Here is a 25936-nt window from a genome sequence, read left to right on the forward strand (position 1 = left end):
GTTAAAATTCATTTGAAAATTCTTGAAATTTATAAAATACATATTCTAACGAGTGTAGGTCGGCTTCGGCTGGCTTGCATGAAACAATATTGTAAATAATGCTTTAATAAATCACCAAGTCTATTTTAAATGTAAAATACATAATAAATATAATTGAATTTTACATAATTTGGCCTCATATTGAAAACATTTTGGAATTCCAAAATCATGTACATCGTTTCCACTTTATATGGATGAAACTGGTTGGATCTAAATTATTTAAAAAGTCTTCCACAGGGCGTGGTTTTAGAATGGATTAGCCCAATGTTCTGGAACAACTTTCAAGTAAGCTACACTTTAACATTTTGATAAGGATGTTTTTTGCCAACCCAAATATTCTCATTAAGTTCGGGATGCGCATAAGCATACTCTTCAACATTCGCTTGTGCTTCACCACTCACTGCAAACCCGGGTGGTTTCGCTTCTTCATAATATCTAAATTGCGCTCTATCTGAGTCAGGAATGGCATATCCGCCACTAGAGACACGTTGATCCGTGTCTTGCTGGTATCCGAGGTTCCTGGACATCTCAATTGATCTAGATGGGTGGATGTTTTCTTCATATTTATGATCATTGGGTCTTTCTCTAGATTTCTTAGATCTGTAAACAAGAATATAAACATCATTAAAACTATGTTTGATAAGAACCAAAATCCTGTGTAGAGGGAGATGGAGTGAGAGGGCAAATGAAATAATGACAAGACATAAAATGAAGGTTAGCTACTAGTGTTTTTTTACCGCTATGCTTAGAGCAATTCTCTCTTATTCGCACAATGACACACTGCGCGGTACACTGGGCTTTTGATGTTGTGGTTCAGTAGAACTATCATACTCGCACCACGGCCTTAGAACATGAAATATTAGATATTAAATACTATATATTGAAAGTTAAATCTTTTCAAACCCGAATTTCAGGCATTATAGGCTACACATGTTCCAACTTTAACACACCTAAATGAAATCAGCTAAATTCGGTGTGTTTGTCGGGTCAACAGTGCATGTGACATAATAGAGACATTGCGATGTTCCAAACGCAGCACGTGGAACGTACGTTTTCAGGTATGTTTTTACGTACGTTAAAACGGTGTTAAATATTGCTAGTCTCGGTTCCAAACTGGATTGTGCTCATTCGTCACGAAGGGGAACAAGTCAGCTGGAATGAAGGCTATAATATTTGATCTAATCTAATCTAGGTCGATAGAGGGCATAGTGATTGAAAATATATCAATAAGCTGAGTCTTTGCTTAATTCAAACAGGCCGCTTTTGATTTTGACTAAAATTTTGACCTACATGCTGATTAAACTTAATTGGGTTTTTTTTGTGCTCCCCAAATATTAGAGTTGCCCAAAACATATATTTTGGTAGATTAAAGATCACTACATCCATACATCATGACTTTACTTTTAAAATGAGACTTTTCGTCCTGAAAATTGGGCGCGTTGCATGGACTTAGACATGAGATAAAATCAGCATATTTCAACGTAGCATCTGCGTTTTATTCTACGTTGGAATCCAAAATGGGAAATCGCAATGTAAGTTTTTGTACGCAAAGTATCACACACATTTCAATGGGCAATCTATGCGTATGAATATTGCGTTTAAATTTTGTCCATTTTTAACACATCGCTGTACCTTTATTATAATGATTTGTTACAAACAAAAAGGATCATAATGATAATTAGACTTTCCTTCGCATGTTCATTATCTTTGACTGTCTTAAACATATTGTGAAATGGACAAATTTTGTGCATTTTCAACGATGTATCTACGTCGATTTCGCACGTGGAATATCTTCTGAAATGGCTAAATACGTGATCTCGCTTCGATACAGGAGAGCCAACGTACGTCCGATGTCTACGTTTGATATTCAGACGTTAAGTTCCCCTATAGAACTCCACGTTAAACGACCAAAAAATGGGGATATTTTAGTTTACCATGTTATTTCGGCCAAAAAAGGACAGAAACTGTTTCCGACAGTTATTACTATTTAAGGATTTTGACAAAAATAATAACAACATTAAAATTGTATGGTATCGTACATTATATATTATGGCTTTATTTACACCAAGGTGTATTGAATTACGGGAAACCCACCCTTATTTGCACCGATGTGGTGCAAATAAGAAGATTGAATTCGATTCTTTTGTTTTTCAAACTTTGGGGATTAATTATGATATGTGACCGTCCACGGCGAATGAGCCGTAAATTCCTCCCCCGGTCAATTTTGTTTTATTTCGTGTTTAAAAAATAAACATCATAAACTTAAAAATGGTATATCATTTGACTTCAAACGATATCCAGAAGCGGAGTTATGGTTAGTTAAACTTTGCTCCTTCAACAAAATTAAAGCTTTTTTCGTTTCTATGTGTGTCTCTTTTTCCACATTGCTGGCAATAAATATCAAACAGTCATAATTGCCGGTCATTTCAAATCATCCCCAAGTCAACGAGGTTTAAGAAGATTCTCTCATTGTTAATTGTTGGTTATGCATACCTATACAAATAACCCACCACTTGAAAAGGATTTAGCAAAAGCAAACAAAGACCAGAGCTAATAAAAGTTCTATAGCCATCTAAGGTAGAAGCTTATTATCCACTTCAATAATAGGATTATTGATTGGTGTTGTAACTATCAAAATAAGACAGATGTCGCGCCAGCTTAAGTGACCGATGAATACGACCTTCGTACACATTTTACACCAAAGCTCAGAATACAATTTAGGGAATTTACGGCTCGTTTGTGCTGCCGGGTCACATATGATTTATACGAGGGTCATTCAATAAGTCTATCTCCACTCTTATAACGTTGATGCTGTGAATAGTAGCTTCTTCAAACTTGGCATGATAATATGTGTCCGTACACCACGAACGAGCCGTAAATACGGCCCGGTCAATTTAGTTTTATTTCGTGTTTAGAAAATATCATAAGCTTTAAAATGGTACATCATGTTATGCTTCCAGTTGGGTTTCCAATACAGACAATTTGTGAAAGGATTAGTATAATGCAGAAGCTGATGTATCATGAGGGTGGGGGTAGAACTTTCTGAATGACTCTCGAATGTTAAATGAATGACCATTATCATCTGATCTTCCGATGTATACTGTGTGCAAAAAATGAAGGGAAGTATTTGAAGTTCAAATGACTTTATCTACTTTGTTCAGTGCCACAATAGTCGGTCTTTTAAAGGTCCCTGCTAACTTTTAGCGCGATAAGTTATACTATAGGTCGTTACAACCTCTCATCACAAAATTCAATCTTATGGAAATGAGATGTTACAGGGATCCTATACCATACAGTGGCGTATCGTGGCTACTTCTTTCGGGGGGGGTAAAGGTACATTTTGCCGCATCCCTTTATCAATAGCCCGAAAAGGTTGACCCTGTTTTTCGTTTCGATTGTTTGAAAAAGTGAAGAGCCAAAAAAAAAAAGGTTTATAGGCGCTAGCAACCTAAAAGCATAAAATTGTATGTATAGTCACATTTGTAAAATTGTTAAACCTTTTTTATAATTCTTCCGCACTTTTTTCTTTGATAACTCTTTTTGCCGTCCCTTCTACTTCCGCCGCCCCTTCTACTTCCGCAGCCCCTTCTTTCTTGCCACCACTGCTTTTACCCCCCCCCCCCAAAGCCCCCAAAGCCCCCAAAACACGAGCATGCCTTACGGCAAAGTATACTTGTAAATTGATATTTAGTTACATAAACATACCGGTATTTTAAACAGACGACAGCGACAATTATAAAGACAATGATGATCACACCAGCTCCTCCAGAACCGGCAATCAGTGCTATATTGGTTGGCTGTTTCCCTAAAATAAAAAGGAAAAACAATGAGAAGAAGTAGTGTCAGAAATATTTGATGATTCATATTTGTTTAAGCTGCAGTAAATTAAAATATTTTATTTAATGTAATAAGTAGCGGCCGATTTACTTACCTTTTATTAGGGATAACCATCAACATTTCATGTTGCCCCTATTGCTACAAAAATTCTGGATAGAACTCATCAATAGAAGTATTTTGGTGGTTAAATTGTCACAATCGGTCAAAAACTTTTCGAATTATAAATTTTCAAAGTTTCCCATTCTGACCGCTCATTGGAACGAAATAAAATGACAAGGTCCAAAAATATCAATTGGGAGCAAAATTGGCATAAGCATAATTATATTTACCTTTATATATTTCTTTACTTTAACATATATGAAAGCATGAAACAAGCATATTGTGAAAGTATCAAAGGGGTTTCTTATGAAATGGCACTTTACTAGTCAATGGCATAAATTATTTTTTCAAACCGAGGCATTGAAATCATGCATTTAACGAACATTTGTCAAAAAGCATCCAAGATGGCCGATATGGCACAAAATCAAAATTGCACTAAGTCCAGGTAAACTTTTTTTTCACAACCAAAAATTTCGATGTTATTGGGTTTAATATGACCAATTAGTAGGTGTATGCAAATTAAATCTTAAGTGTCATTGAAGGTCATTGACTCATTCACAACAATAGAGGTTATCCACTTCACTCATCATGTTCATGTGTGACTTCTAACAAAAGGTGCTGGTTCCCGTAGTATTCCTCATTTAAAACAATTCAATACATGATCTCGGAGTTACCTGCATGACTTTCGCGGGCTATTTTGAAACAGTTATGGTTGCACATTCAGGTACTTCTTTTGAAAGTTCTAAACAAGGTATAGCCAGCAGCAAGTTGTAGATGGTATGGGCCTAAATATAAGAAAACGTTTCGGGTTGAAATCAGGTGGAAAATACATCAAATGAGCACGAAACTTCACATTTATGTTCAGAAAGGTGTCTTCGTAGCATGATTCGAAAGGAGTAAGGAAATTCCAAAGGGAAGCTGGTGATATAATTTTTAACTCGAGATCTACATGTTCAATATTTTAACCTTTTTACAGAGGGTATGATAGAGGTATTACAGACAACTCTGCCACATTTCAGCTCAGTAGGCCACGTTTTTCACCTGAAATTATTGACATGAATATTTTGTGCCATTCTTGAGCAGTGCTGAACTCAGCCACTGGCAATTAAGCGCACTGTGGCGATGGACCAATTTTGACTCGCACTTACAGGAAAATAAAATTAGTTATGTTACTGTAATTTGCAAGATAGTTACAAAATATAATTGGCATTAACTTCCCCAATTTTTACAGAAAAATATTGAACATTAAAAGAATGAGATCAATTTAGAAATGTCTGTGCAAGCAGTGCACAGTTGAGCTCCCTGCATGTCTATGGGAGTGTTCTAATCAAGTTGATGGTTCATTGGTCATTCCTACTTTTATATTTCGTTTACCCGTATAGCAATTAGATATAAAGGAAATTTATTTATCTGAATAAAAAAAGGACATATATACCATTTCCGAGTGTTTGACTGTTGAGAATCCCCTGTGGTCCAAAACCGGCTTTAGTCATTGCTGATATAAATAATGTATAATCAGTCTGTACCTCTAGATCTCGAAAAGTTACGGTATTATTTAACGTAATGGCATCTTCAACAATGAAGATTGGGCTTCCTGTTTCCAAAAACGTGTAAGAGTAATTGATGATGACGCCATATCTTTGAGTACATGCTGGCTCATTCCAAGTGAATGTAATGGTTGTATTGGTCTTGGTATCCTGAATATTTGTGGGTTTGCCAGTTGGTGCTGGAAAGAAGCAATTTGAAAAAAAGACCTTCATGACTGTCTTTATTGGAGTGTGTTGTCCTTCATAAGGATACGAATTCGTCTGTTCCATAACGTCGTATGTTATGTGACCCGTTACAACGAAATGTACCTTAACTCGGCTGCTACATGTGTCTCTTTTCCCCAATTGTTGGAATTAAAATTTCAAACAATTAAGACAATCTGAAGTGGCGGTCATTTCAAATAATCCCCAAGTCAACGAGGTCAAAGAATGTCCTCTCATTGTTAGTGGGTGGCTAATACATACCTACACAAATACAATACAATGCTTTTACCACTTCAAACAGGGATTAGCCATAGTAAAAAAGGACTGGAGCTGTATGAGAAACATTTCTATAGACATAGGTACAAGCTTATTATCCTCTTCAACAATAGGATTAATGATTGGTTTAGAATGTGCTTGGCACTAGAAAATGAGACATATGTAACACCCGACTTAAGGTATAAGGTACCTTTGCTGTAACGAGTCACATATATTGTATTATGCAGTCAGTTAAAACCTCACCCGCTTCATCTGTTATTGCTAGTTCTGTTGCTACACCATCACCAGATGTCACACGAACTTCATAAGTAGAATGTGGGTAAAGGTCTGGTAATGTGATAGACGTCCCAGAGACTGGACCAGAGTAAGCATTGAACTCGCTATTGTCGATCGAGAGACATTGATCTCTCGTTATCAGGCGATATTCAACCTCATAGCCTACGTTGTCTGCACACGATGCTGAAGGAGTGTCCCAAGATAGTCCAAGCTCGGTTGGTGAAATGGTCTTCACTGTCAGGCTTGAAACTTTTGAACAAAGCAATAATAATACTCTTGAATAATATTTGTCACGTTCCCCCTCTTTGTAGATTCTTGATTATCGAGGGGGTCAATTTAATTTTTTCAATTTTAATCTGCAAACAATACAGGGTGTCTCAATAAAAATGGGTCCTGAGGAAAGGGGTTCATAACATAAAATATCGGCAGTAAAATTCGAAACTTTTTTAAGATTCAAAAACCATAAAGTGCCTGCTTAAAATGGATCAAAAGGTATCCAAATCCGTTCACGCGTTAATCAGATAATTTAGATTGCACAAATAGACAGTTTTGTTCCAGTCCAATGGGGCAATACACGTTAATAATAATGTGGTACATTGTAGTTTAGTATAAAAGTGTTGCTTTATAGGAGTTCAAAATCAATCAATCAATCAATCAATCAATCAATCAATCAATCAATCAATCAATCAATCAATCAATCAATCAATCAATCAATATCCCAAAGAATGTTTCTCTTTTTGTTAACAGTATGTAAAAGTACAATCTTCTATAAAACACACTGTTCAAACATTTCTCAACCAACAGCAGGGCTGGACTTTATTGAAGTGGTTGATATAATTTATTCTAACGAAATTGATTCTTTCAAACGTGAAAGTACTGGTGGTGAAATAAACAAAAATTGATAAACAGCATCAATAATAGGCATAGTTGCTGATCAGACAAGTTATCTCCTACCTACAAACACTTGAAGTTTTCTTCATTTATATTTTCCCATTCTGAACTACATTGCAGTTGCTAATGAGTATTGCCCCATTGGAATGGTCCACAAATGAGTCCTTCATTTATCTCAGTGATGAGTGAACGGATTTGGATAATTTATGATCAATTTATAGAAGACACTTCATGGTTTTTGAATCTTTAAGAAAGTTTATAAGAATATTTTAACTTATGTCCCCAAAACCACATGTCCTATTTTTATTGAGACACCCTGTATTTCCGTCCCGGTACAGTATCGCAAAAGAGAAATGTTAAACGTGCAAATGTTGAGCGGTTCCAAAAGTGCCATTAGGTTAATAACACGGCGAGCTATTCTTCTTTGCCAGTAATATTAACAACAATTTCCTCTGGCCCGCGCTGAGATGTTTAAGGTAAAATACTGCGGATGTTTGGCAACTTTCATTAACATGATTAACATCAACTAAGACTTGATGCATGTCATAGTACGATATTCAAGGTAAATTTGCAATTTAAACAGAGGCCACTTGGTGCTATGTGGGTGTATTGTAACTTTTTTCCATTGTTTTTGTTTTGTTTTTCCATTGTTTTTCCTTTATTCATTACAACCAACGTTGAAGAAATTTTTGTTTGGTAACATGAAAAGAAAGAAAGAACAGTTGTTGCAATTAAACATGACAACAAATAAACACAAATCCCGACCGGCACACAACCGAACTTTAAAAAAAGAAGAGAATGTGCCGGCATGGGATTCGAACCCACGACCTTCCGATCAATAGACGGACGCTCTATCCATTAGGCTACCAGCTCCCACTGATAAACGGTGTTGAAGGTCCTGTCAAGGTAATATGAGGCTAACGGTTGGATTGTGTATTTATCATACATTTTTGAAGTTTTTAATGTTATTTCCTAGTATGTCCTTGGTGTTTTCTAATTAATTGCGTACTTACCTTCTTCCGCAGTTGTAACAAGCGTTGCGTTGCTGTATGCTCCTGTATTACCCCCACTTATACCCGCCACACTAAATGAATACTCAGTACAAGGCGTCAATCCTGTTATGATCACCATCCTCTCATTGGCATTTGTAGCACCACCATTAAGCTCTGCTCCTGTTCCAGTTTGTAGCAGTCGGTATGAGTAGCCGGTGATGCCATCAGGGCATGGGTCAGGACAAGCATCCTCAGACCAGGAGAATGTTATGCTTGTGGCAAGAACACTTTCTATGGTTATACCAGCCAAGTAGACTGTTTGGAATCGAAACACAAATTATGAAAATATACTGCACTGTTTCTGATTGCATTTTATGTGGAAAAATAATCATTAAAATTAATGCAAACATAAGTACGATCTTTAAAAACATTAAAAGCAAGTGACAATTGGTACATACAAATTATGAGAATTTGTAAAAAATAAAAACAGATACTTTCTGATACTTATGCATTGTATTATGGTTTTATTACTGTATAGTTTATGCTACAAGATATAAAAACTGTTGGCATCTATACAGCGCCATGCACGTGTTATTCAAAGTCATTTACATTTATTCAGCTGTCGTTAGAATAGGTCAGCTGCCATGCAATGCCCAAGTTATGCTCATAACGTTGGGTGGCACTCAATAGACAATATTCATAGCAGCTCCCTATTTCACCCCTGGGAAGAGGGAGATGGAAGCGAGTTAAAACTCCTTGCCCACGTGCAACACGATGGCACCGCTGGAAGTCGTAGCGCCTCCGTGCCCCAACAATGACAAAATGATATTTCAAGTCTACATTTTGTGGTTATTGTTTACTATTGTTGTTTTTTCATTGTTTGAGATGTGCAATTCGGTAATATTTCTACGACCTTATGCGAGTTGTAGAGTAATGTTTGATCAACCCATGCCTCAAATGTAAGTTGAATTAGAATAAGATATTACTCCTACTGTAACACCATACATTTCAAACAATCATTAGATAGGTGTCTTCTCTACAGTTAGGACGCGGGACTACCAATTCTTTAGAAATGCATAGTCGCGCTAAAAGTCGATCGATACATGTTAAAATCAGCACAATTCAGAGATACACCTTTTGCTATGAAATTTATTTTCTCGGTCAAATATAAAGCAATATTTTTTTTTTTCTTCAGTAATGTCAGTTAAAGACATAGTGCTTGGATATACATTTTTTTTAAATCCTGGTGTTAAAATTCAAGCATCATATTTTGTCTTTTAGTGTGATATTTTTGATTTTTATAGGCCTTTAGTTCGCCCGTGAGCTTTTTACGTCGTGTGGGTCTATATATTATAGTTTTGTCAGAATTTCCGTTTTTATTTTACCCTTTTTTCCTTCATGCTCCGAAAATGTCAAACTCAGTACTTTATCTCCAGAACAACCAGCAGAAATAATCGATATTTCAATTGTTGTCAACCAGGTCCCTTTTCCATTGAAAACCAGGATTGCCTGACCAGCGATTTGGTAGCCCAAATCCCCAATTCTGGTAAATGAGGTGAATTTTCGAAATTTGCTCCCGTGATAGCCTGCAATTTCAATTTATAGGGGCTATGGATTCCATGATTATGAAAACCATTTTGTCTGTTTGTTTGTTTGTTTGTTTGTTTATTTACCTAGGATGAGATCCTTGGGAAAATCCACTGTCCAAACCTAGAAAAATTCGCGTGTTATTAGAGGGGATTTTAATTTTCTGTCCCTCCTATCTCCAGGTGAATTTTGAATGACCCCCCCATCGCGGGTTGGCATTTTCATTACACCCTTCAGACTTGCGTTCGGGTTTGTGTAGGCCTATTTGTCATAATTTAGCGCTATAGGACCTACTTTCTAAATGTAGGCTATAGCTATAATAGCCGTGCTATATAAATATTATAAGGTACCGGTATGCAATATTATGTAGGCCTATGGGGGTGGGGTGGGTACTCAACACATTTTAACCATGACTTACAATGCAAGGCTCATTGTTGCCATAAATGATTTTTCCTTTAGGTCATTATAATAGGTTGTTATAAACTTCCATGTTTAACCTTGTATTGTTTTGGCTGCTTCATTATGACTTTCGGTGGGTTTAAGCAATTTCAAACAAACACAAACAAAAGGCACTATACCCAGTCACCTTCATGACAATTGAAACACTAGGTAATTTCTTTGCTATATTGAAGTTTTGGCAACACTGTATCCAGGCCGGGCACCCAGAGATATCGATCCACAATGCTAGTATTAGCCTAAGATTTCACGCGTGGATTTGAAAATTTTTTCAGCTGGTAGTCAAAAATTATGGAATCAAAACGGAAATTCTGACAAAACTATGATATATCGCTCACGGTGATGTGCGTTAGAAAGTTGGGAAAAATCCTTCTTTAGCGAACTATATTACTTTGAAAAGCTAAAAGATTGATCCAAAAAAAGGCTCGCGGGCAGAGTTGAAGCCTATCAAAATCGAAAATCTTACACTAAATGACTGAATTTCACGACTAAGTTTAACACTAAGATTTGAAAAAATACAGTATCAAGCATTACAGTTTTTCCTGACATTTACTGAAAAAATGAAAATTATTGCTTTTCATTTGGCCGAGAAAAAAATGTTTACACTGAAAAGGTGTAACTCAAAATTGTGTTCATTTGATTACCAAATTCGATCGTTTGTATTGCCTTATTAAATGACTGAGTGAGCCTTGCAGAACAATAACAATCGGTAGTCCCGCGTCCTAACTGTCTAGAGAACTTAATAGAGACAAATGGATACCATTAAATGAATGAACGTCGATCAAGTAGATGAACTCTCTCAGGTTCCCATCGCAGCGTCCACAGACACAATATTATGGCCATAAGGCATTCGCAGTTTATGGACCAGCACTCTGATCAGTTAAACTACCTCCTGAAAGGATTATTATGGCTAATTGCACCATACTGACTTTGTTCTCATGCTGGTATATTGTCATGACTTTGTGCTCTATTTTACAAATTAATTAGTAATTACTGGAATTATGTGATCTCTGTAATGTATTTTATTGTTTATTTTGCTTTTTATCATGTTGCCTGTACAGTTCAAACTCCTCTGATGTATAGACTTGAATAAAACACAGGTATAATTTCGATAAACTTACTGGTATCACAGTTATTTCCAATCCATCCAGCATCACAAAGACAAATGTACTGGTTTATTCCGTCTTTTCCGTCTTGACACATGCCATTAACACAAGGATTGCTAGCACATTCACTGATACTATCTGAAAAGATTTTTCGAAAATGAAACAATGATATTTAATGAAAATTGAAAGTGATCACAATTTCTTTAAATCATTTTATATATAAAAATAATTTTGATGTAACTCACTGATGTCACAATTAGTTTCAGACCATCCAGTAAAACACTGACACACGTACTGGTTTATTCCGTCTTGACACTCACCATTAACACAAGGACTGCTATCACATTCATTGAAATCTGATAAGAATTACCAAACAGTGTCATGAATATAAACAGTGAAGGTTATGTACACATTTCCTAACTTATTCAAATCCAGAGGAAAAGTATATATTTTGATACATAATCTGAGACAAAGTTGTAGTAATATTAACTGGATTTTAGGTAGTGAAATGTTTGTGTTCAATCGGCAAACCCACAGAAAAAAAGCAATTAATTCTTCAATTCTTCTTTAATAAGTTTTAAATTGTTCTACATTATAGGCTGGCAAGAGTTTATAAATTCTAGCAGATGTGAACAGCCACGGATGTTGAAAGATGTACAACGGTAAAGTGTCACTTTAAGACAACATTTAAAAGTAAAAAAATAATGTCGCAATTAGTTCCAGTCCATCCAACATTACACTGGCAAACGTACTGGTTTATTCCGTCTTGACACCCGCCATTAACACAAGGATTGCTGTCACATTCTTTGATGATATCTTAAAAGATTTTTCAAAAATGAAACAATGACAAAAATTGAATGAAAATTGAAAGTGATGACAACTTTTTGTTATCTTTTTATAAAAAAAAATCATTTTCTTATAACTCACCGATGTCGCAATTAGTTCCAGTCCATCCAACATTACACTGACACATGTACTGGTTTATTTCGTCTTGACACCCGCCATTAACACAAGGATTGCTGTCACATTCATTGATGATATCTTCAAAGATTTTTCGAAAATAAAAAAATGACAGAAATATGATGAAAACTGAGAAAGTGATTAAAAAATTCCTATTTAAAAAAAATCAAGAGTAGAAAACAATTTTGATGTAACTCACTGATGTCGCAATTAGTTCCAGACCATCCAACATTACATTGACACACGTATTGGTTTATTCCGTCTTGACACCCGCCATTAACACAAGGACTGCTGGCACATTCATCGATGATATCTTAAAAGAGTTTTCGAAAATGAAAAAATGACAGAAATTGAGTGAAAATTGAGAGTGATCACATTTTTTTTAAATCTTTTTATAAAAAAAAAATCTTATAACTCACTGATGTCGCAATTAGTTCCAGACCATCCAACATTACACTGACACACGTACTGGTTTAGTCCGTCTTGACACCCGCCATTAACACAAGGATTGCTGTCACATTCATTGATATCTGAAAAGAATTGCCGAAAATAAAAAAAAGTGCCATAAATAGAGGAAAATCAAGAGGAAAAGGTATTAATTTTGATATTTCTAATAATACTTCTGGGTTTTAAGTGTTGAAATGTTTGTGTTGAATAGACAAACCCTCAGAAAAATGTTCAGTAAATCTTCTTGACATCTTTAGTTTGTAACGAAATTCTATCCCAGCACATAAAAATTGCTGTTTTTGGAACCCATCAGTATACAAATTTTTCACAAAAGGGTTGTCCAAATTGAGTGCTTTTAAGGGCACTTTCCCCCAAACGCAGATTAGAACATTATTTTAAAACACCATAAAGGCGCATATCTTTGGCTCTTATTTCTAAAAATTGACCAAATATCAAAATTTGACTTATAACTTTGAAGTTATAACTACCTAAATTATTGTGATCCAACTATGTATCATTTAGCAAAACAGGATAATATTTTTAATTAAAAAAAAAACCAGTGCCGTATTTTTCTGAGTAATCATCTACAATAGCCAAATATCTTTTATTAGCCCAAATTGCTGAAAGCATTACTACATCAACGGGCATAATTGGCTTGACATATCAAGTATACTTTACATCACTTTAATATCTCTTCATTAGTGAAATCAAAACGGTTTTTTGTTGTTGTTGCTCTGCAATCTTGTTGAAAAAATTACAAGCATTTCAATGGTAAATGGTCTGATTTCAAAAGTTACAAAAGTTCCCAAACAAGGGATTCTGCATAGATTTCTAGATGAATATCCAAATGCGGTACATACCTTATTGTGCGCGCCATTTTCATTCAAACTTAAACCATTATGTTTGTCGCATGGTTGAGCGAAGTAAACCACGCAGACGCGCCGGACGCGAGTTGTTAATCGGTGATGAACAACGGTGAAACATGATTGAATCCCTTTCAACAACGAAATAAGCTAAAGATTTCTAATTCACATGATTCTTTCATTTGGAATGTCCGTTTGTCATTGCCACTCAACCTTACAAGACGATCGCGGTATTTCTCTGTTGATATCGGCAATAAAACTAAAGAATAAAGCGGTAATATTTAGCTGCTACCGCCAACATAACAGAGTTCATGTTTACGCATAACGTTCCAGGCATGACGAATTTTACGCGCTCATGCGTAACGCGTACGTGTAACCTTGCGTTCCCGTATACGCTACTGGACTGTGGATTCATCACGGATTAACATCGGTTGGCTCCTGTACAAAGGTATAGGAAGAGTTGTTGAATAATCGATGAAAAACAGACTTGCACCCAATACAGAACCTAGGGGACACTCTGAAGAAGATGGCTAACAAGTCTATCAAGCCAAACACAACCCTAGAGCGTTTGCGCCACATCCTTTTCAGAAAGTGGAACTTACAGCATTGACCAAAAGGAAATTAGTCACCTTGTCTTATGTATGCGTCTGTAACTGTGAATGTACATTGTCCAACATTGCCACTTGGGTTTCTTATGTGACACCTTTCTTACCTGATGATAAAACTGTAACTGTGAATGTACACAGTCCGATATTTCCACTTGGATCTCGTCCGGTTACCGCTACTACGGTTTGCCCAATGCTAAAGAATGTCCCCGATGGGTTTCCGTAAGTAAGTTGAACAGCTCCACCGCTGTTATCATGTGCAGTTGCTTGTGGGTAAGTGACAATAGCACCACCTGCTCCTTGTGGCGCAACGGCTTGTTGGTTTGGTGGGCAACTCACCACTGGTTGAATTGTATCAATGGGCGCTGAAAAATACCCAAAATACTGTTAAATTTTCTCATTTAAAACAATGTGACATTACACGATAAGATATTTGGCATTTAAAGTTTCATAGAAATGAGAAATTGTTCAATTCTCATCGTTTCGTCCAATTCCGTCGCTTTATAAAGAATTCCCGTTATAAATTTTCACTGGTGCAGACGGATAATAACAATGAATCCATATAGTGACGTATGTTGCTGAGCATCAATGGCAAGTTAATATGCTATATAAATACTATTCACCTACTTAACGATGTTCATTTCTTGATACATTTGCGACCGACATGTCACTATGTGTTATTTGATTATTTGAAACACCTGATTTGAACTTTTTTTATTCACCATGTATACTATACTATATTGAATGTACATATACGTAAGAAGTTGTTTTGAGAGTTATGCAGGTCACAATAATATTGCTCATCAGTTGTGATATTTCGACTGCTCACAGGAGTGGGTAAGTACAATAGCATTTTGAAGTATCCAAAACACCAGAAACGGATGCTGGAACGTGATATTTGTCAAAAAAAAGTTTTTGAATGTTTGATCATTTTTGTCAAATTTTGCTTTAAAGCGGGTCAGAGAGTACCATGGCTTAGTGGTAATTCCACTAAATTTAAACCATTATGTTTGTCGTATGGCTGATTAAGCTTGACTTGCACCCAATAGAGAACCTCTGAAGAAGATGGCTAACACGTCTATAAAGCCAAACAAAACCATGGAGGAACAGCATTGACCAAAAGAAATAAGACACCTCGTCAGAAGCATGCGACGTCGCACTACGGCAGTTGTGACATCTTTCTTACCTGATGATGAAACTGTAACTATGAATGTACACCGTCCAATATTTCCACTTGGATCTCGTCCGATTACCGCTACTACGGTTTGCCCAATGCTAAAGAATGTCCCCGATGGGTTTCCGTAAGTAAGTTGAACAGCTCCACCGCTGTTATCATGTGCAGTTGCTTGTGGGTAAGTGACAAGAGCACCACCTGCTCCTTGTGGCGCAACGGCTTGTTGGTTTGGTGGGCAACTCACCACTGGTTGAATTGTATCAATGGGCGCTGAAAAATACCCAAAATACTGTTAAATTTTCTCATTTAAAACAATGTGACATTACACGATAAGATATTTGGCATTTAAAGTTTCATAGAAATGAGAAATTGTTCAATTCTCATCGTTTCGTCCAATTCCCGTCGCTTTATAAAGAATTCCCGTTATAAATTTTCACTGGTGCAGACGGATAATAACAATGAATCCATATAGTGACGTATGTTGCTGAGCATCAATGGCAAGTTAATATGCTATATAAATACTATTCACCTAATTAACGATGTTCATTTCTTGATACATTTGCGACCGACATGTCACTATGTGTTATTTGATTATTTGAAACACCTGATTTGAACTTTTTTATTCACCATGTATGCTATACTATATTGAATGTACATAGACGTAAGAAGTTGTTTTGAGAGTTATGCAGGTCACAATAATATTGCTCATCAGTTGTGATATTTCGACTGCTCACAGGAGTGGGTAAGTACAATAGCATTTTGAAGTATCCAAAACACCAGAAACGGATGCTGGAACGTGATATTTGTCAAAAAAAAGTTTTTGAATGTTTGATCATTTTTGTCGAATTTTGCTTTAAAGCGGGTCAGAGAGTACCATGGCGTAGTGGTAATTGAAACTGTAACTATGAATGTACACCGTCCAATATTTCCACTTGGATCTCGTCCGGTTACAGCTACTACGGTTTGCCCATGGTAAAAGAATGTCCCCGATGGGTTTCCGTAAGTAAGTTGAACAACTCCACTGCTGTCATCAGTTGCAATTGCTGGTGGGTAAGTGACAACAGTACCACCTGGTTTGGTGGGCAATTCACCATTGGTGGAATTGTATCGATAACACCGGACGCTGAAAAATATCCAAATATTGTTAAACTTCCTCATTTAAAACAATGTGAAATATTGTTTACACGATAAATAGTATTTATCATTCATTTGGATGAGAATGCATTTAAAGTTTCATAGAAATTAGAAAATTTTCAATTCTCATCGTTTTGTCCAATTCTCATCGCTTTTTAAAGAATTTTCATTATAAATGTCCACTACTACTGACGGATAATAACAATGGATCCATAGTGACGTATGCTGTTGAACATCAATGGTAGGTTAATATGCTATGCCCAATATAATTCACCACTCAACGATTGTCATTTCTTGATACATTTGTGACCGACATCTGTCACTATGTGATTTCCACATCTGTTATTTGATTATTTGAAACACCTAATTTGAACTTTTTTTATTCACTATTTTCAGTGCAAGAAGTGGGTAAGTGCAATAGCTGCCCTGTGAACATTGGGCAATTTACACACAGTATAGTATATTGCACTCATCTACACATGGCAGCTATTGCACTTACTCACGTCTGGCACTGAGCAGTCAATTTCCAATTTCCTGCTTTGGATGATCTAGAAATGGGCGATTTCATATTGCATTTTGAAGTATCCAAAACACCAGAAACGGATGCTTGACCTTGATATTTGTCAAACAAATTTTGGTTGCAAAGGTTTGATCATTTTTGTCGAATTTTGCTTTAAAGCGGGTCAGAGGGGAGCATGACGTAGTGGTAATTCCACTAAATTATTGAGACAAATCAACCTGACACAGAAGATGAACGGTATGGGCTCTATAAAGAAGATCCCAAGGCATGATAAACGGTTCCAAAAAAGTAAGTCCCTCCTAGACATTTTCGTATAATCCAAAAACGAATTGATAAATTCTCTTGTTTTCAAGTTTGGAACATAGCCTGATTGGTTATGCATCAAGTGAGCGGATTTTTGATGCTACCTTTTCTCATCTTTATTGCAAAATACAGCCATTTATGAAATTTTCAACCAAAAAAGTCTACATAGGCTTTTTATGCTTCAATTTTTGTTAGACAATTTTTTCCCTTTTAGTGAGTAATTTAATCAAAAAGGAGCATCTTTAATTTAATTTAATTTAAGTCTTTTCTGATTTAGGTGTTACACATTCAAAAACAGTGTTTATGGTTCAGTGAATAAATTAAAATGAATGCCGCCGCTTAATAATGTCTTTCAATAATGAATAGTCCTTCCTGCATGTGAGATGGCTTCCAAGCATCGTTCTTCTCTGCTGTTGGTCAAGCTGAGTCCTCACATGCAGCAGAATTTGCTTCAAAGGTGATGTTGTGATGTCCCTCACTTGTCCGCTTGTAACAAGTTGAGTCTTGATAACGGCCACCCATATAAATGATTTTTGAACCATTCAAGGAATGACCAATGAATTAAGTGTATGGGGTCCAGCATAAAAGATTTAACAAAAAATATGTTGGTCCGTTGGTTAAATTTATCAATGAACACAAGATTTATCATTGAAGTTTCAGTTGTTCCTTCCTAATAAATTTAATTAAAATGAAAAACTTGTTAAATTTACACATGTTAATGCATACACAGAGTCAATTTAGACAAGTGGAACTTTTGTTTATGTTTAAAATTTCATAAATGGCTCTATGATTTCTCACTAAAACCATAAAACATGTTTGAAATGTGTGAAAGTTAATTCATGAACATCTTAACTTAAGCTATTTTGATAAAAAACAAAAAAAAAATTCCTTTAAGTGAAAGAGATATGAACCCAAACTTGATGCATTAAAAGCCTATGTAGAAAAGTGCAATTTTTTTTGCCCGAAAATTTTATAAATGACGGAAATTCTCAGTGAAGATGTTACAAGATAGAAACAAAACCACATTCACTTGATGCATAACTATTCAGTCTATGTTCCAACCTTTAAAACAAGAGAATTGCTCAAGCCGTTTTTGGATTAAAATGTCTTGGGGGGACTTTCTTTTTTGGAACCGTTTATGAGGTGTGTCAATTCCGCCCCATGTTCATGATTTTTCTCGGGATGGGGATAACGCCCAAAACTTAAGTTTTGATATATTATTTTCCTTAACCCATGACATATGTTACCAATTAACGCCTTTTAACTTAAAAGTTGACTCATTTCCAAGGTATAATACTAAGAAGTACACTGTTGTGATTTTTATGGATCCTGCCATTTGACTCGCCCTTTCTTCTGTACATGTAATAGTACTTTTTTATAGTAGTCTAGTCTGAAGTACAAAGTACCGACGCGGACGCAAAATTGTGCCGACTTTGAAGGCACGCATACCTGCAGCAGAGACGCAACACTGCGCGCTGTTTACCAGTAGCGTAGCCAGCGGGGGCTTACAAAAAATGAAAGAGAAAATCAGGAGGGCAAAGGAAAAGAAAAAGGGCAGGGAGCCCCTTTTCTAGCAAAATTCAGGGCCAAAATAGTATAAAATACACTGCACATTCTAACAATTAAGCCCTTTTTAGCCGGATAATGGGCGAAAATAGTGTAAAATACCATTTTTTCGTGCTACGCGCGCACATCATCCCAATAAGGCCCATTTCGGGAAGCTCCAAGACATAAAGTCTCTATGTATTGTATGATGCAACTGCAATTTTTTTTTTCGTCTGTGCCCCCACAATTTTATTTTGCCCCCCCCTGACCAAGAAAGCTGGCTACGCCCCTGCTGTTTACGTGCTCTATACGCGCGTGTTGTCACTTTGTACTTCGGAGTGGACAAACTGTATGGTATATTAATGTGCTCAAAATGTGCTAAAACCAATTTATTTTGCTGCAGTTGATTGTATACAACTTAGATGAAGCAATTTATGCACTTACCGCATGAGGATGTTTCCCCCATGAAGGGTGATGAATAGGGTCCATCCAACTCACCATTCCCATTAGATCCTCTAACCCTAAATGTATACAACGTATCACATTGCAAGGCATTGATAGTAACTACAACTCGGTCATTTTCTTTCTTGTATTGATAACTTGCAGTAAGAATTACTTCGTTGGTATTCAAGTTCTTTACTTCTGACTCATAACTGGTATTTCCTCTTCGGCTTCCACACAGTATATAATTGAAGGAAAATACCAGACTTGTTGCTGTATTCTGCTCTATTAAATTCTGTATCCAATTAGGAAAATCACTTGGAGCTTCGTGAATGAAAAGAATAATTAAGTAGAATTTGATTAGTATATACCAAACAAGATACTATGCTATTATATTTATCGCGGTTACTGATGTAGTTTTTAGAGTACAGGGTTGTCCACACTTCAAAGGTTAAGAAATTCACAAAGTTGAAGATTTCATGACTACACAATCTAGGATGTTTCTTTATCTATGTAACACAGCAAAACAGGTTAAGTATCATTGACGTCTATTGACCTTGACCTATTTTGATGTATTATTTAGGCAAGAAAACATCTTAGATAGTGCAGTCGTTTCTTTATTGGAATTGTTGTATCAAAACAAACATTTTGACACCTCTATTGTCACAATCGGAGCAATTTTAACTGGAACGTCGTGAGATCTAACGGATACTAACTCAAGTATGGTAAGACCTAGATAGTTAAAACTAAAGATATTTTTAATTCTATACATGGTATATGGTTTTAACACAATTTGAGCAACTTTGAAATATAACCATGTGTAAAGTTCGATGACCTTTTCCCGCCAAAAGCTACTCCGGTTCAATTATTATCATGCATTTTTGTGTACCCTATCATATCAACTATCTCTGATAGTAGTGCAACTACTACTAATGTGACACAGCAGCCAATAGTTTTACACAACACAAATCATAACATTCGCAAAAGGTAACAAAAGGTTGCCGAAAAACTTTTAACTTATATAAAGGGTATAAAATAAAGGGTATACAACGTTTTAATAATATTGAAAAACATTTTTTAGGCATGTTAAGGAATCGACAGCAGCATTTGCAGAGTATTTTTGTGGGACCTGACCTGAGAGAATTGAATTCTGAATACGAGGAATGTCCTTCTGATATCAAATATTTTTTGAAATTCGCTATATTATACAAATTTAATTATTAAGATTTATATTTTTTTTTATTTTTGCTATTTAACCTTCCTCGGAGTAAACTGTATAAATTTAATGAGCCGACCATCAATTGAAAATTTTGACCTTTCATATTGAAGATATACATTTTGTCCCTAAAAGACCTAAATTATTTTAGTGCTTTTTGGAAAAAAAAATCTATATCTTCAATACGAAAGGTCAAAAGGTTCATATGATGGACTGCTTTTCATTCCAGCCACACACTTAACATTCGATTTATACCACTTACTTTGAGCACTGTTAAATTTCAAAAATATCGATTTTATTAAAGCTATAAAATGTGTATTATATCGCGCATTTCAACAAATCAAATTATTTGATATCAGAAGGATATTCCTCGTTTTCAAAATGCAATCCGTGCTCTGTCCGGATGGGATACGCAAGGGGGAACTGCTCCCTGTTGAACATCTCGGCCCCCTTTTGCACTCGAGGTCCACTTGTATGGTGCAGGCCTACGGATTTAAAAAATGTTTTTAGACATTTACAACAATTTTTGTCTTACTCCTCCTGAAAGTCCCCTTGTCCTCTTCCCACCCCTCCTTGGTCCCCAACATGAAAATCCTGACTAGCCACCTGCTCTACTGTACTTACTAGCTTCATTAGTTCGAAAATTGTTGGCCGTGCTTTGATAAGTGCTGCCTTGTAACCTTGATTTGACGTAATACGTGTATGTGGAGTATGGTGTAAGTTCATACACTACCATCCAGCATGATGCAATATTGCTGGCATCATATGCACAGTTCGAATGATCCCAAACTGTTTGTTGTTCCCCGCGTACACCGTCTATGGCATTACATTGATCTTTATCCGTCAGTGTGTACGCAATTGAATATTCGTTACTTCTTGTAGGATCGTTACATTTCCATGAAATTGAAACTTCAGCAGATGAGACTGCGCCCGTCATAACATCATATGGAATATACTGTGCTAAAATGATAACAGCAATATCAATATAATACTAATACTAAATATTAATACTAATACTATTACTAATACTAATACTAATACTAATACGAATACTACAATTAATACTACTAATACTAATACTAATATTAATACTTATACTATTACTGATACTAATACTAATAATAATACTAATACTAATATTAATATATCATGCTATGACACAGCAGATAGGCCGCCCTCTCTAATTATAATTAATTTACATTGGCCGTGCGGCATTTACGGGAGAATAAAATCATTACATGTTCAATTCGCCGGCTGATCCGCCATGAGCTGTTATGGCGTGTGGTGGTGAGCTGACGACATGTAATTGTTAGTGCACGCTGGTTCGAATCCGAACGGTTCTGATTTTTTCTCTCCTTTATTATAATGCCAGTTTGTCTGAGCTTCATTTCTTTAATTACTAATATTAATACTTATACTATTACTAATACTAATACTAATACTAATACTAATACTAATACTAATACTAATACGAATACTATTACGAATACTAAAACTAATACTAATACTAATACTAATACGAATACTATTACGAATACTAAAACTAATACTAATACTAATACTAATACCATGGAGGTATATAAATAAATGGAGAATGATCGCCAGAATTCTAATCTCCTAAGTGGAGATTATCCCGTTACCTCTATTCAATGAGTCACCAAACTTGAATTGACCAGCCACTTCAGCCAAGCTATTGATATCCACGATGGTTATGAGCCTCTACCATGGTTCATTGATTATCACTCCCAAAATTTCCTCATAGGAATTGACCCTACAATGACCCGTACCGGAAGCCTTGTAAAAGAGACTGTATAATGACGTCAGCTAGTCAATCAGCTAGTTCAAAGTCACCAGTTTTGATAGCTTATAGTTTCAATGTATGATCGTGCGAAAACCCGAAGAAATTCGGATGTTCTGTTCTCAAGTTATGAAACTGTTTTCTACACTAGTTGTGCCGTAACTTGACAAATATACTTAGTTTTCATGTTCATATATCAAGCTTTTAAGGGGGTCTGAGGGAGTTCAAATATAGTGCAAATGAAAGCAAAACGTTTTTACCTACCGATTGTGAAACAATTATGTTGGGCCAATTTGGGCCATTTGAGTTACGAGCGAGAAAAATTTACCGGAAGTACTTCGGAATTCAAGCAAAAGTGATGATCAGACAATCTTTTCTAGAGAGCAATTGATATATGGAATGTATAGGCCCTATATACTTTGTTTAAACAGTTTCTCATAGTTTAGTGTATGATAATCGTGATTTTGGTTGAAGCTTCGGGTCAAATTGATTGAGTGCCATGACGGATATGTCATGTTATTGTTTTTAAACTTTTAATTCTGTATTGTCATGAAATCGTATAGGCCGCCTAAATCATCATCATTAAACTTCTCATTGTATAATAAATAATTAGCAGCATTTAGGCCTAAATGATTATTAATATTATTAGGAGGCTATCATTTTCTTTGGAGGGAGGGGTTCCAAATATACGGGGGGGGGGGGGGGCATAACTTTTTGGAAAAAAAAGTCATAGGCCTAATTCAATTTTTCATGACCAAAATATAGGGAGTCACAAGATGACAACAGATAAGGTGTTTCTTTTTCAAAAGACTGATTTCTTGATGCAATTTAAGCACTCAATTTTTGGCGAAAATGAGATTTTGATATCAAACTTTTATGAAACATGAGCACTTAATTTCCAATAAGTATAAACTTCATTTTACCCCATTGAAATCAATGGCCAGTGAAACAGACTTCACAATGTAATCAGCTTAGCATAATCAATATAAACCTGAAATTGCCTATTCAACAATAATTGGTCATAACCAACGTAGTACAAAAGAGGCTTGGCTGGATCATCCTCCATTTATTTATATACCTCCATGCTAATACTAATACTATTACTAATACGAATACTATTACTAATACTAATACTAATACTAATATTATTACTAATACTAATACTAATACTATTACGAATACTAATACTAATACTATTACTAATACGAATACTATTACGAATATACTAATACTAATACGAATGGGTGAATGATTCTGATTAACTTGTGGTGATGCAATGTGCTATATTTAGAAATGATGTAATATGACATATATGGGGATGATTATCCTTATAATTAAATGTAAGGTCTGGAGAGCAATTGATTTGGGACCAGTATCAAGTTCTAGGAGAGAACTCTGTGAAACTTATGTTAGCCAGTAGTGGTCCAAAATTTACCAAACTTCGGTTCCGTGGTTCTTAAATAAAATACGCCAAAGGCGGTTGTAGAGCCAATAGCGCTTTATATTTGTCGACTCAAAGAAGCGGCAGACTGAAATATTTCCATCAACAAACTGTGGGATGTTTTTTGCTGGACTAACAATGTTAGTCTATCTGCCAACTAGAGCAGAAAGCTTGCTCAGGAGATCTCCGAGAGAGGAGCTTACGGTCAACATAGAAGGCCGTTTGGAAAGCACCAGCATACCAGCAAGGATACTCAAAACATAGTCTTTAGGAATTGCACTGAGACTGTGGTAGACCAGGGGTTTTCTTTGGGTAGAAATAATTTTGCACATTGCCTGATCTTGGATCAAGAACTGAGATTAAATTATTGTATACTATTGCATTGTAATTTGATTGACAGCCATAATGCACCAATTAATAAAAATCACAAGTTGTATGAGATAATAAACACTGAGTGTGTTTGACTGTTTGGTGTTGAGTGAACTCGGTAGCAGGTGATTTTGGTCACTTACATCAAATTGAATTCAGTCAAATTCATTGTTTTTTTAGGACAACAGAGTAAGTTTGAATGTTATGACATATTATGATTTTGAACACTACAGTTAAGCGGTTAAGATAGTAAGTGATTGTTTTCATTTTGCCTCATTAGTTTACGTATGACCTGACACTTATTGCTAATGATATTATATAATATTTGGCAAAGAATAACCAAAACAACCCAAATCGTATTTCAAGGCTTTAAGCACCAACCTCTTGTTTTATTCCTTTTTTAAAAATCGAAGTCAATTATACATACCTCTGATTTCAATGACGTTTATGCTATAATAAGAGAGAAATAACGACAACATCCATTAGAAATACGCCATAATGCAGACAACAGATAATGTCACCAATATTACTATACGTTATATTTTCACATTTTTTGTTAATAGTACTTCCTGCAAGCAAGCACACACCGTCTGGAATAGGTAACACAGTGTATCCACAGGTCACTGATCAGACCCCATTGTCAGATAATGGTTGATAGAGTGGAAGAAACCATTGTACAGGGTCTCGTGTCAAGTGAGGGAGTCATGTTCGTTTAGAACCAGTGCAGTTTTTGTTCACACAGTGAACTATAATGCCACTTATACCCATATCATATATGCACAGTTTATCTCTTACGTCTTGAATAGGCATTGCAGTCCACGAAGTCTGTGGTTACGATGCTAGGAAATAATTCCTAATATCTCATACCCGCTGTTTGAAATGTTTGAAAAAAGTTTCACGGCATACCCTCACTTACGATCATTGGGTATACCGATCATCAGACGGATAATTTGTCATGGTTTCAACTTAACAGAAATGCGTATACATGTATATTACATTCTGTTGTGTCAAAATCATGACAAACCAAGCCATTCCAGCACAGTCGAAAGTGCTCAACCACTATCAATAGTGGGAGCGTAATATAAAACTAATATGAAACTATTAGTAACGGTTGCCTTTTTCAGAGGTCTATACTTTGAATTTGTTTCTACGCTCACATGAATGGGTTTGAGAACTTTTAATTCCAAAGTTAGTTACCTGAAAAATAATTCTTGTTATACTATTATTATTATATGAGCCATCTTGCCAAAATCCCGTAAAAACCACCGCGGGCCCGCCAATACACCATCCTACGCAAGCAAGGCGCCCTTATTACGCCATTGTTTCGATGCAACACGTCTTCGTTATTTAATCTATTCCCAACGAATGTTTGATGACGATAATATATTTCCAACAGACATTTGACATAACATGTAATTGATTTCCCGTTGATACACATTCGTTATAAGATAAAAATGAATTAAAATAGAATGAATAACAAATACTTGGTGAACGAATATTCTACGTCATATATTCGGAGTCTGTGTAGCCCTTCACGACTTAAAAATGCCGTTTGAAATAAGTAGGACTATATTGGTAAATTTTAAAATTTGAGTTTGGCCCGTATAAATTGATGAAGGTCCGTAGAATTTTAGACCTTTTTTGGCTCAAGTGACCATTGACCATTTCGGCTTACTGAAAAGTATTTCTAACACCGAGTGTAAGACCATCGTTAGCCCTACATTCACTAGAAATCAAAACACGCTCTTACGATATCTTTGTTTTGATTTGTATTATTTCCTTTCTTCTTTTTTCTGGGCGGATATTCTAT

At 35.8% G+C, this 25936-nt stretch overlaps 1 protein-coding gene across 2 annotated transcripts; it reads right to left on the bottom strand.

Moving 5' to 3' along the window:
- Positions 1 to 25882, bottom strand: LOC140169546 (uncharacterized). Of its 2 annotated transcripts, XM_072192812.1 has the most exons (15): positions 24554 to 25882; positions 21143 to 21478; positions 19306 to 19626; positions 15372 to 15629; positions 14293 to 14550; positions 12690 to 12800; positions 12470 to 12583; positions 12238 to 12351; positions 11556 to 11666; positions 11326 to 11448; positions 8183 to 8476; positions 6246 to 6527; positions 5411 to 5701; positions 3745 to 3844; positions 1 to 639 (listed from the first exon to the last, which is right to left on the bottom strand). In XM_072192812.1, exons 1-15 carry the CDS (start codon positions 24603 to 24605, stop codon positions 330 to 332), a joined length of 3075 nt encoding a protein of 1024 aa, XP_072048913.1. In that variant the 5' UTR covers positions 24606 to 25882; the 3' UTR covers positions 1 to 329. The 2 variants fall into 2 exon arrangements, with proteins under 2 accessions (XP_072048913.1, XP_072048918.1); XM_072192817.1 differs by lacking the exon at positions 11556 to 11666.
- Between the last annotated feature and the right edge of the window lie 54 nt (positions 25883 to 25936).

Source organism: Amphiura filiformis, chromosome 1, assembly GCF_039555335.1.
Source record: "Amphiura filiformis chromosome 1, Afil_fr2py, whole genome shotgun sequence".
NCBI classification, from domain to species: Eukaryota; Metazoa; Echinodermata; class Ophiuroidea; order Amphilepidida; family Amphiuridae; genus Amphiura; species Amphiura filiformis.

What these genes read in the sequence shown, in the direction of transcription:
- LOC140169546 (XM_072192812.1), bottom strand. Translation starts at nt 24,605, where the DNA reads ATGTTGTCGTTATTTCTCTCTTATTATAGCATAAACGTCATTGAAATC. An exon ending in TGGAACTAATTGCGACATCA is followed by an intron (nt 12,584 to 12,689) that starts GTGAGTTATAAG and finishes AACTCTTTTAAG; the next exon opens with ATATCATCGATGAATGTGCC. An exon ending in CAGTCAAACACTCGGAAATG is followed by an intron (nt 3,845 to 5,410) that starts GTATATATGTCC and finishes TTTTTATTTTAG; the next exon opens with GGAAACAGCCAACCAATATA.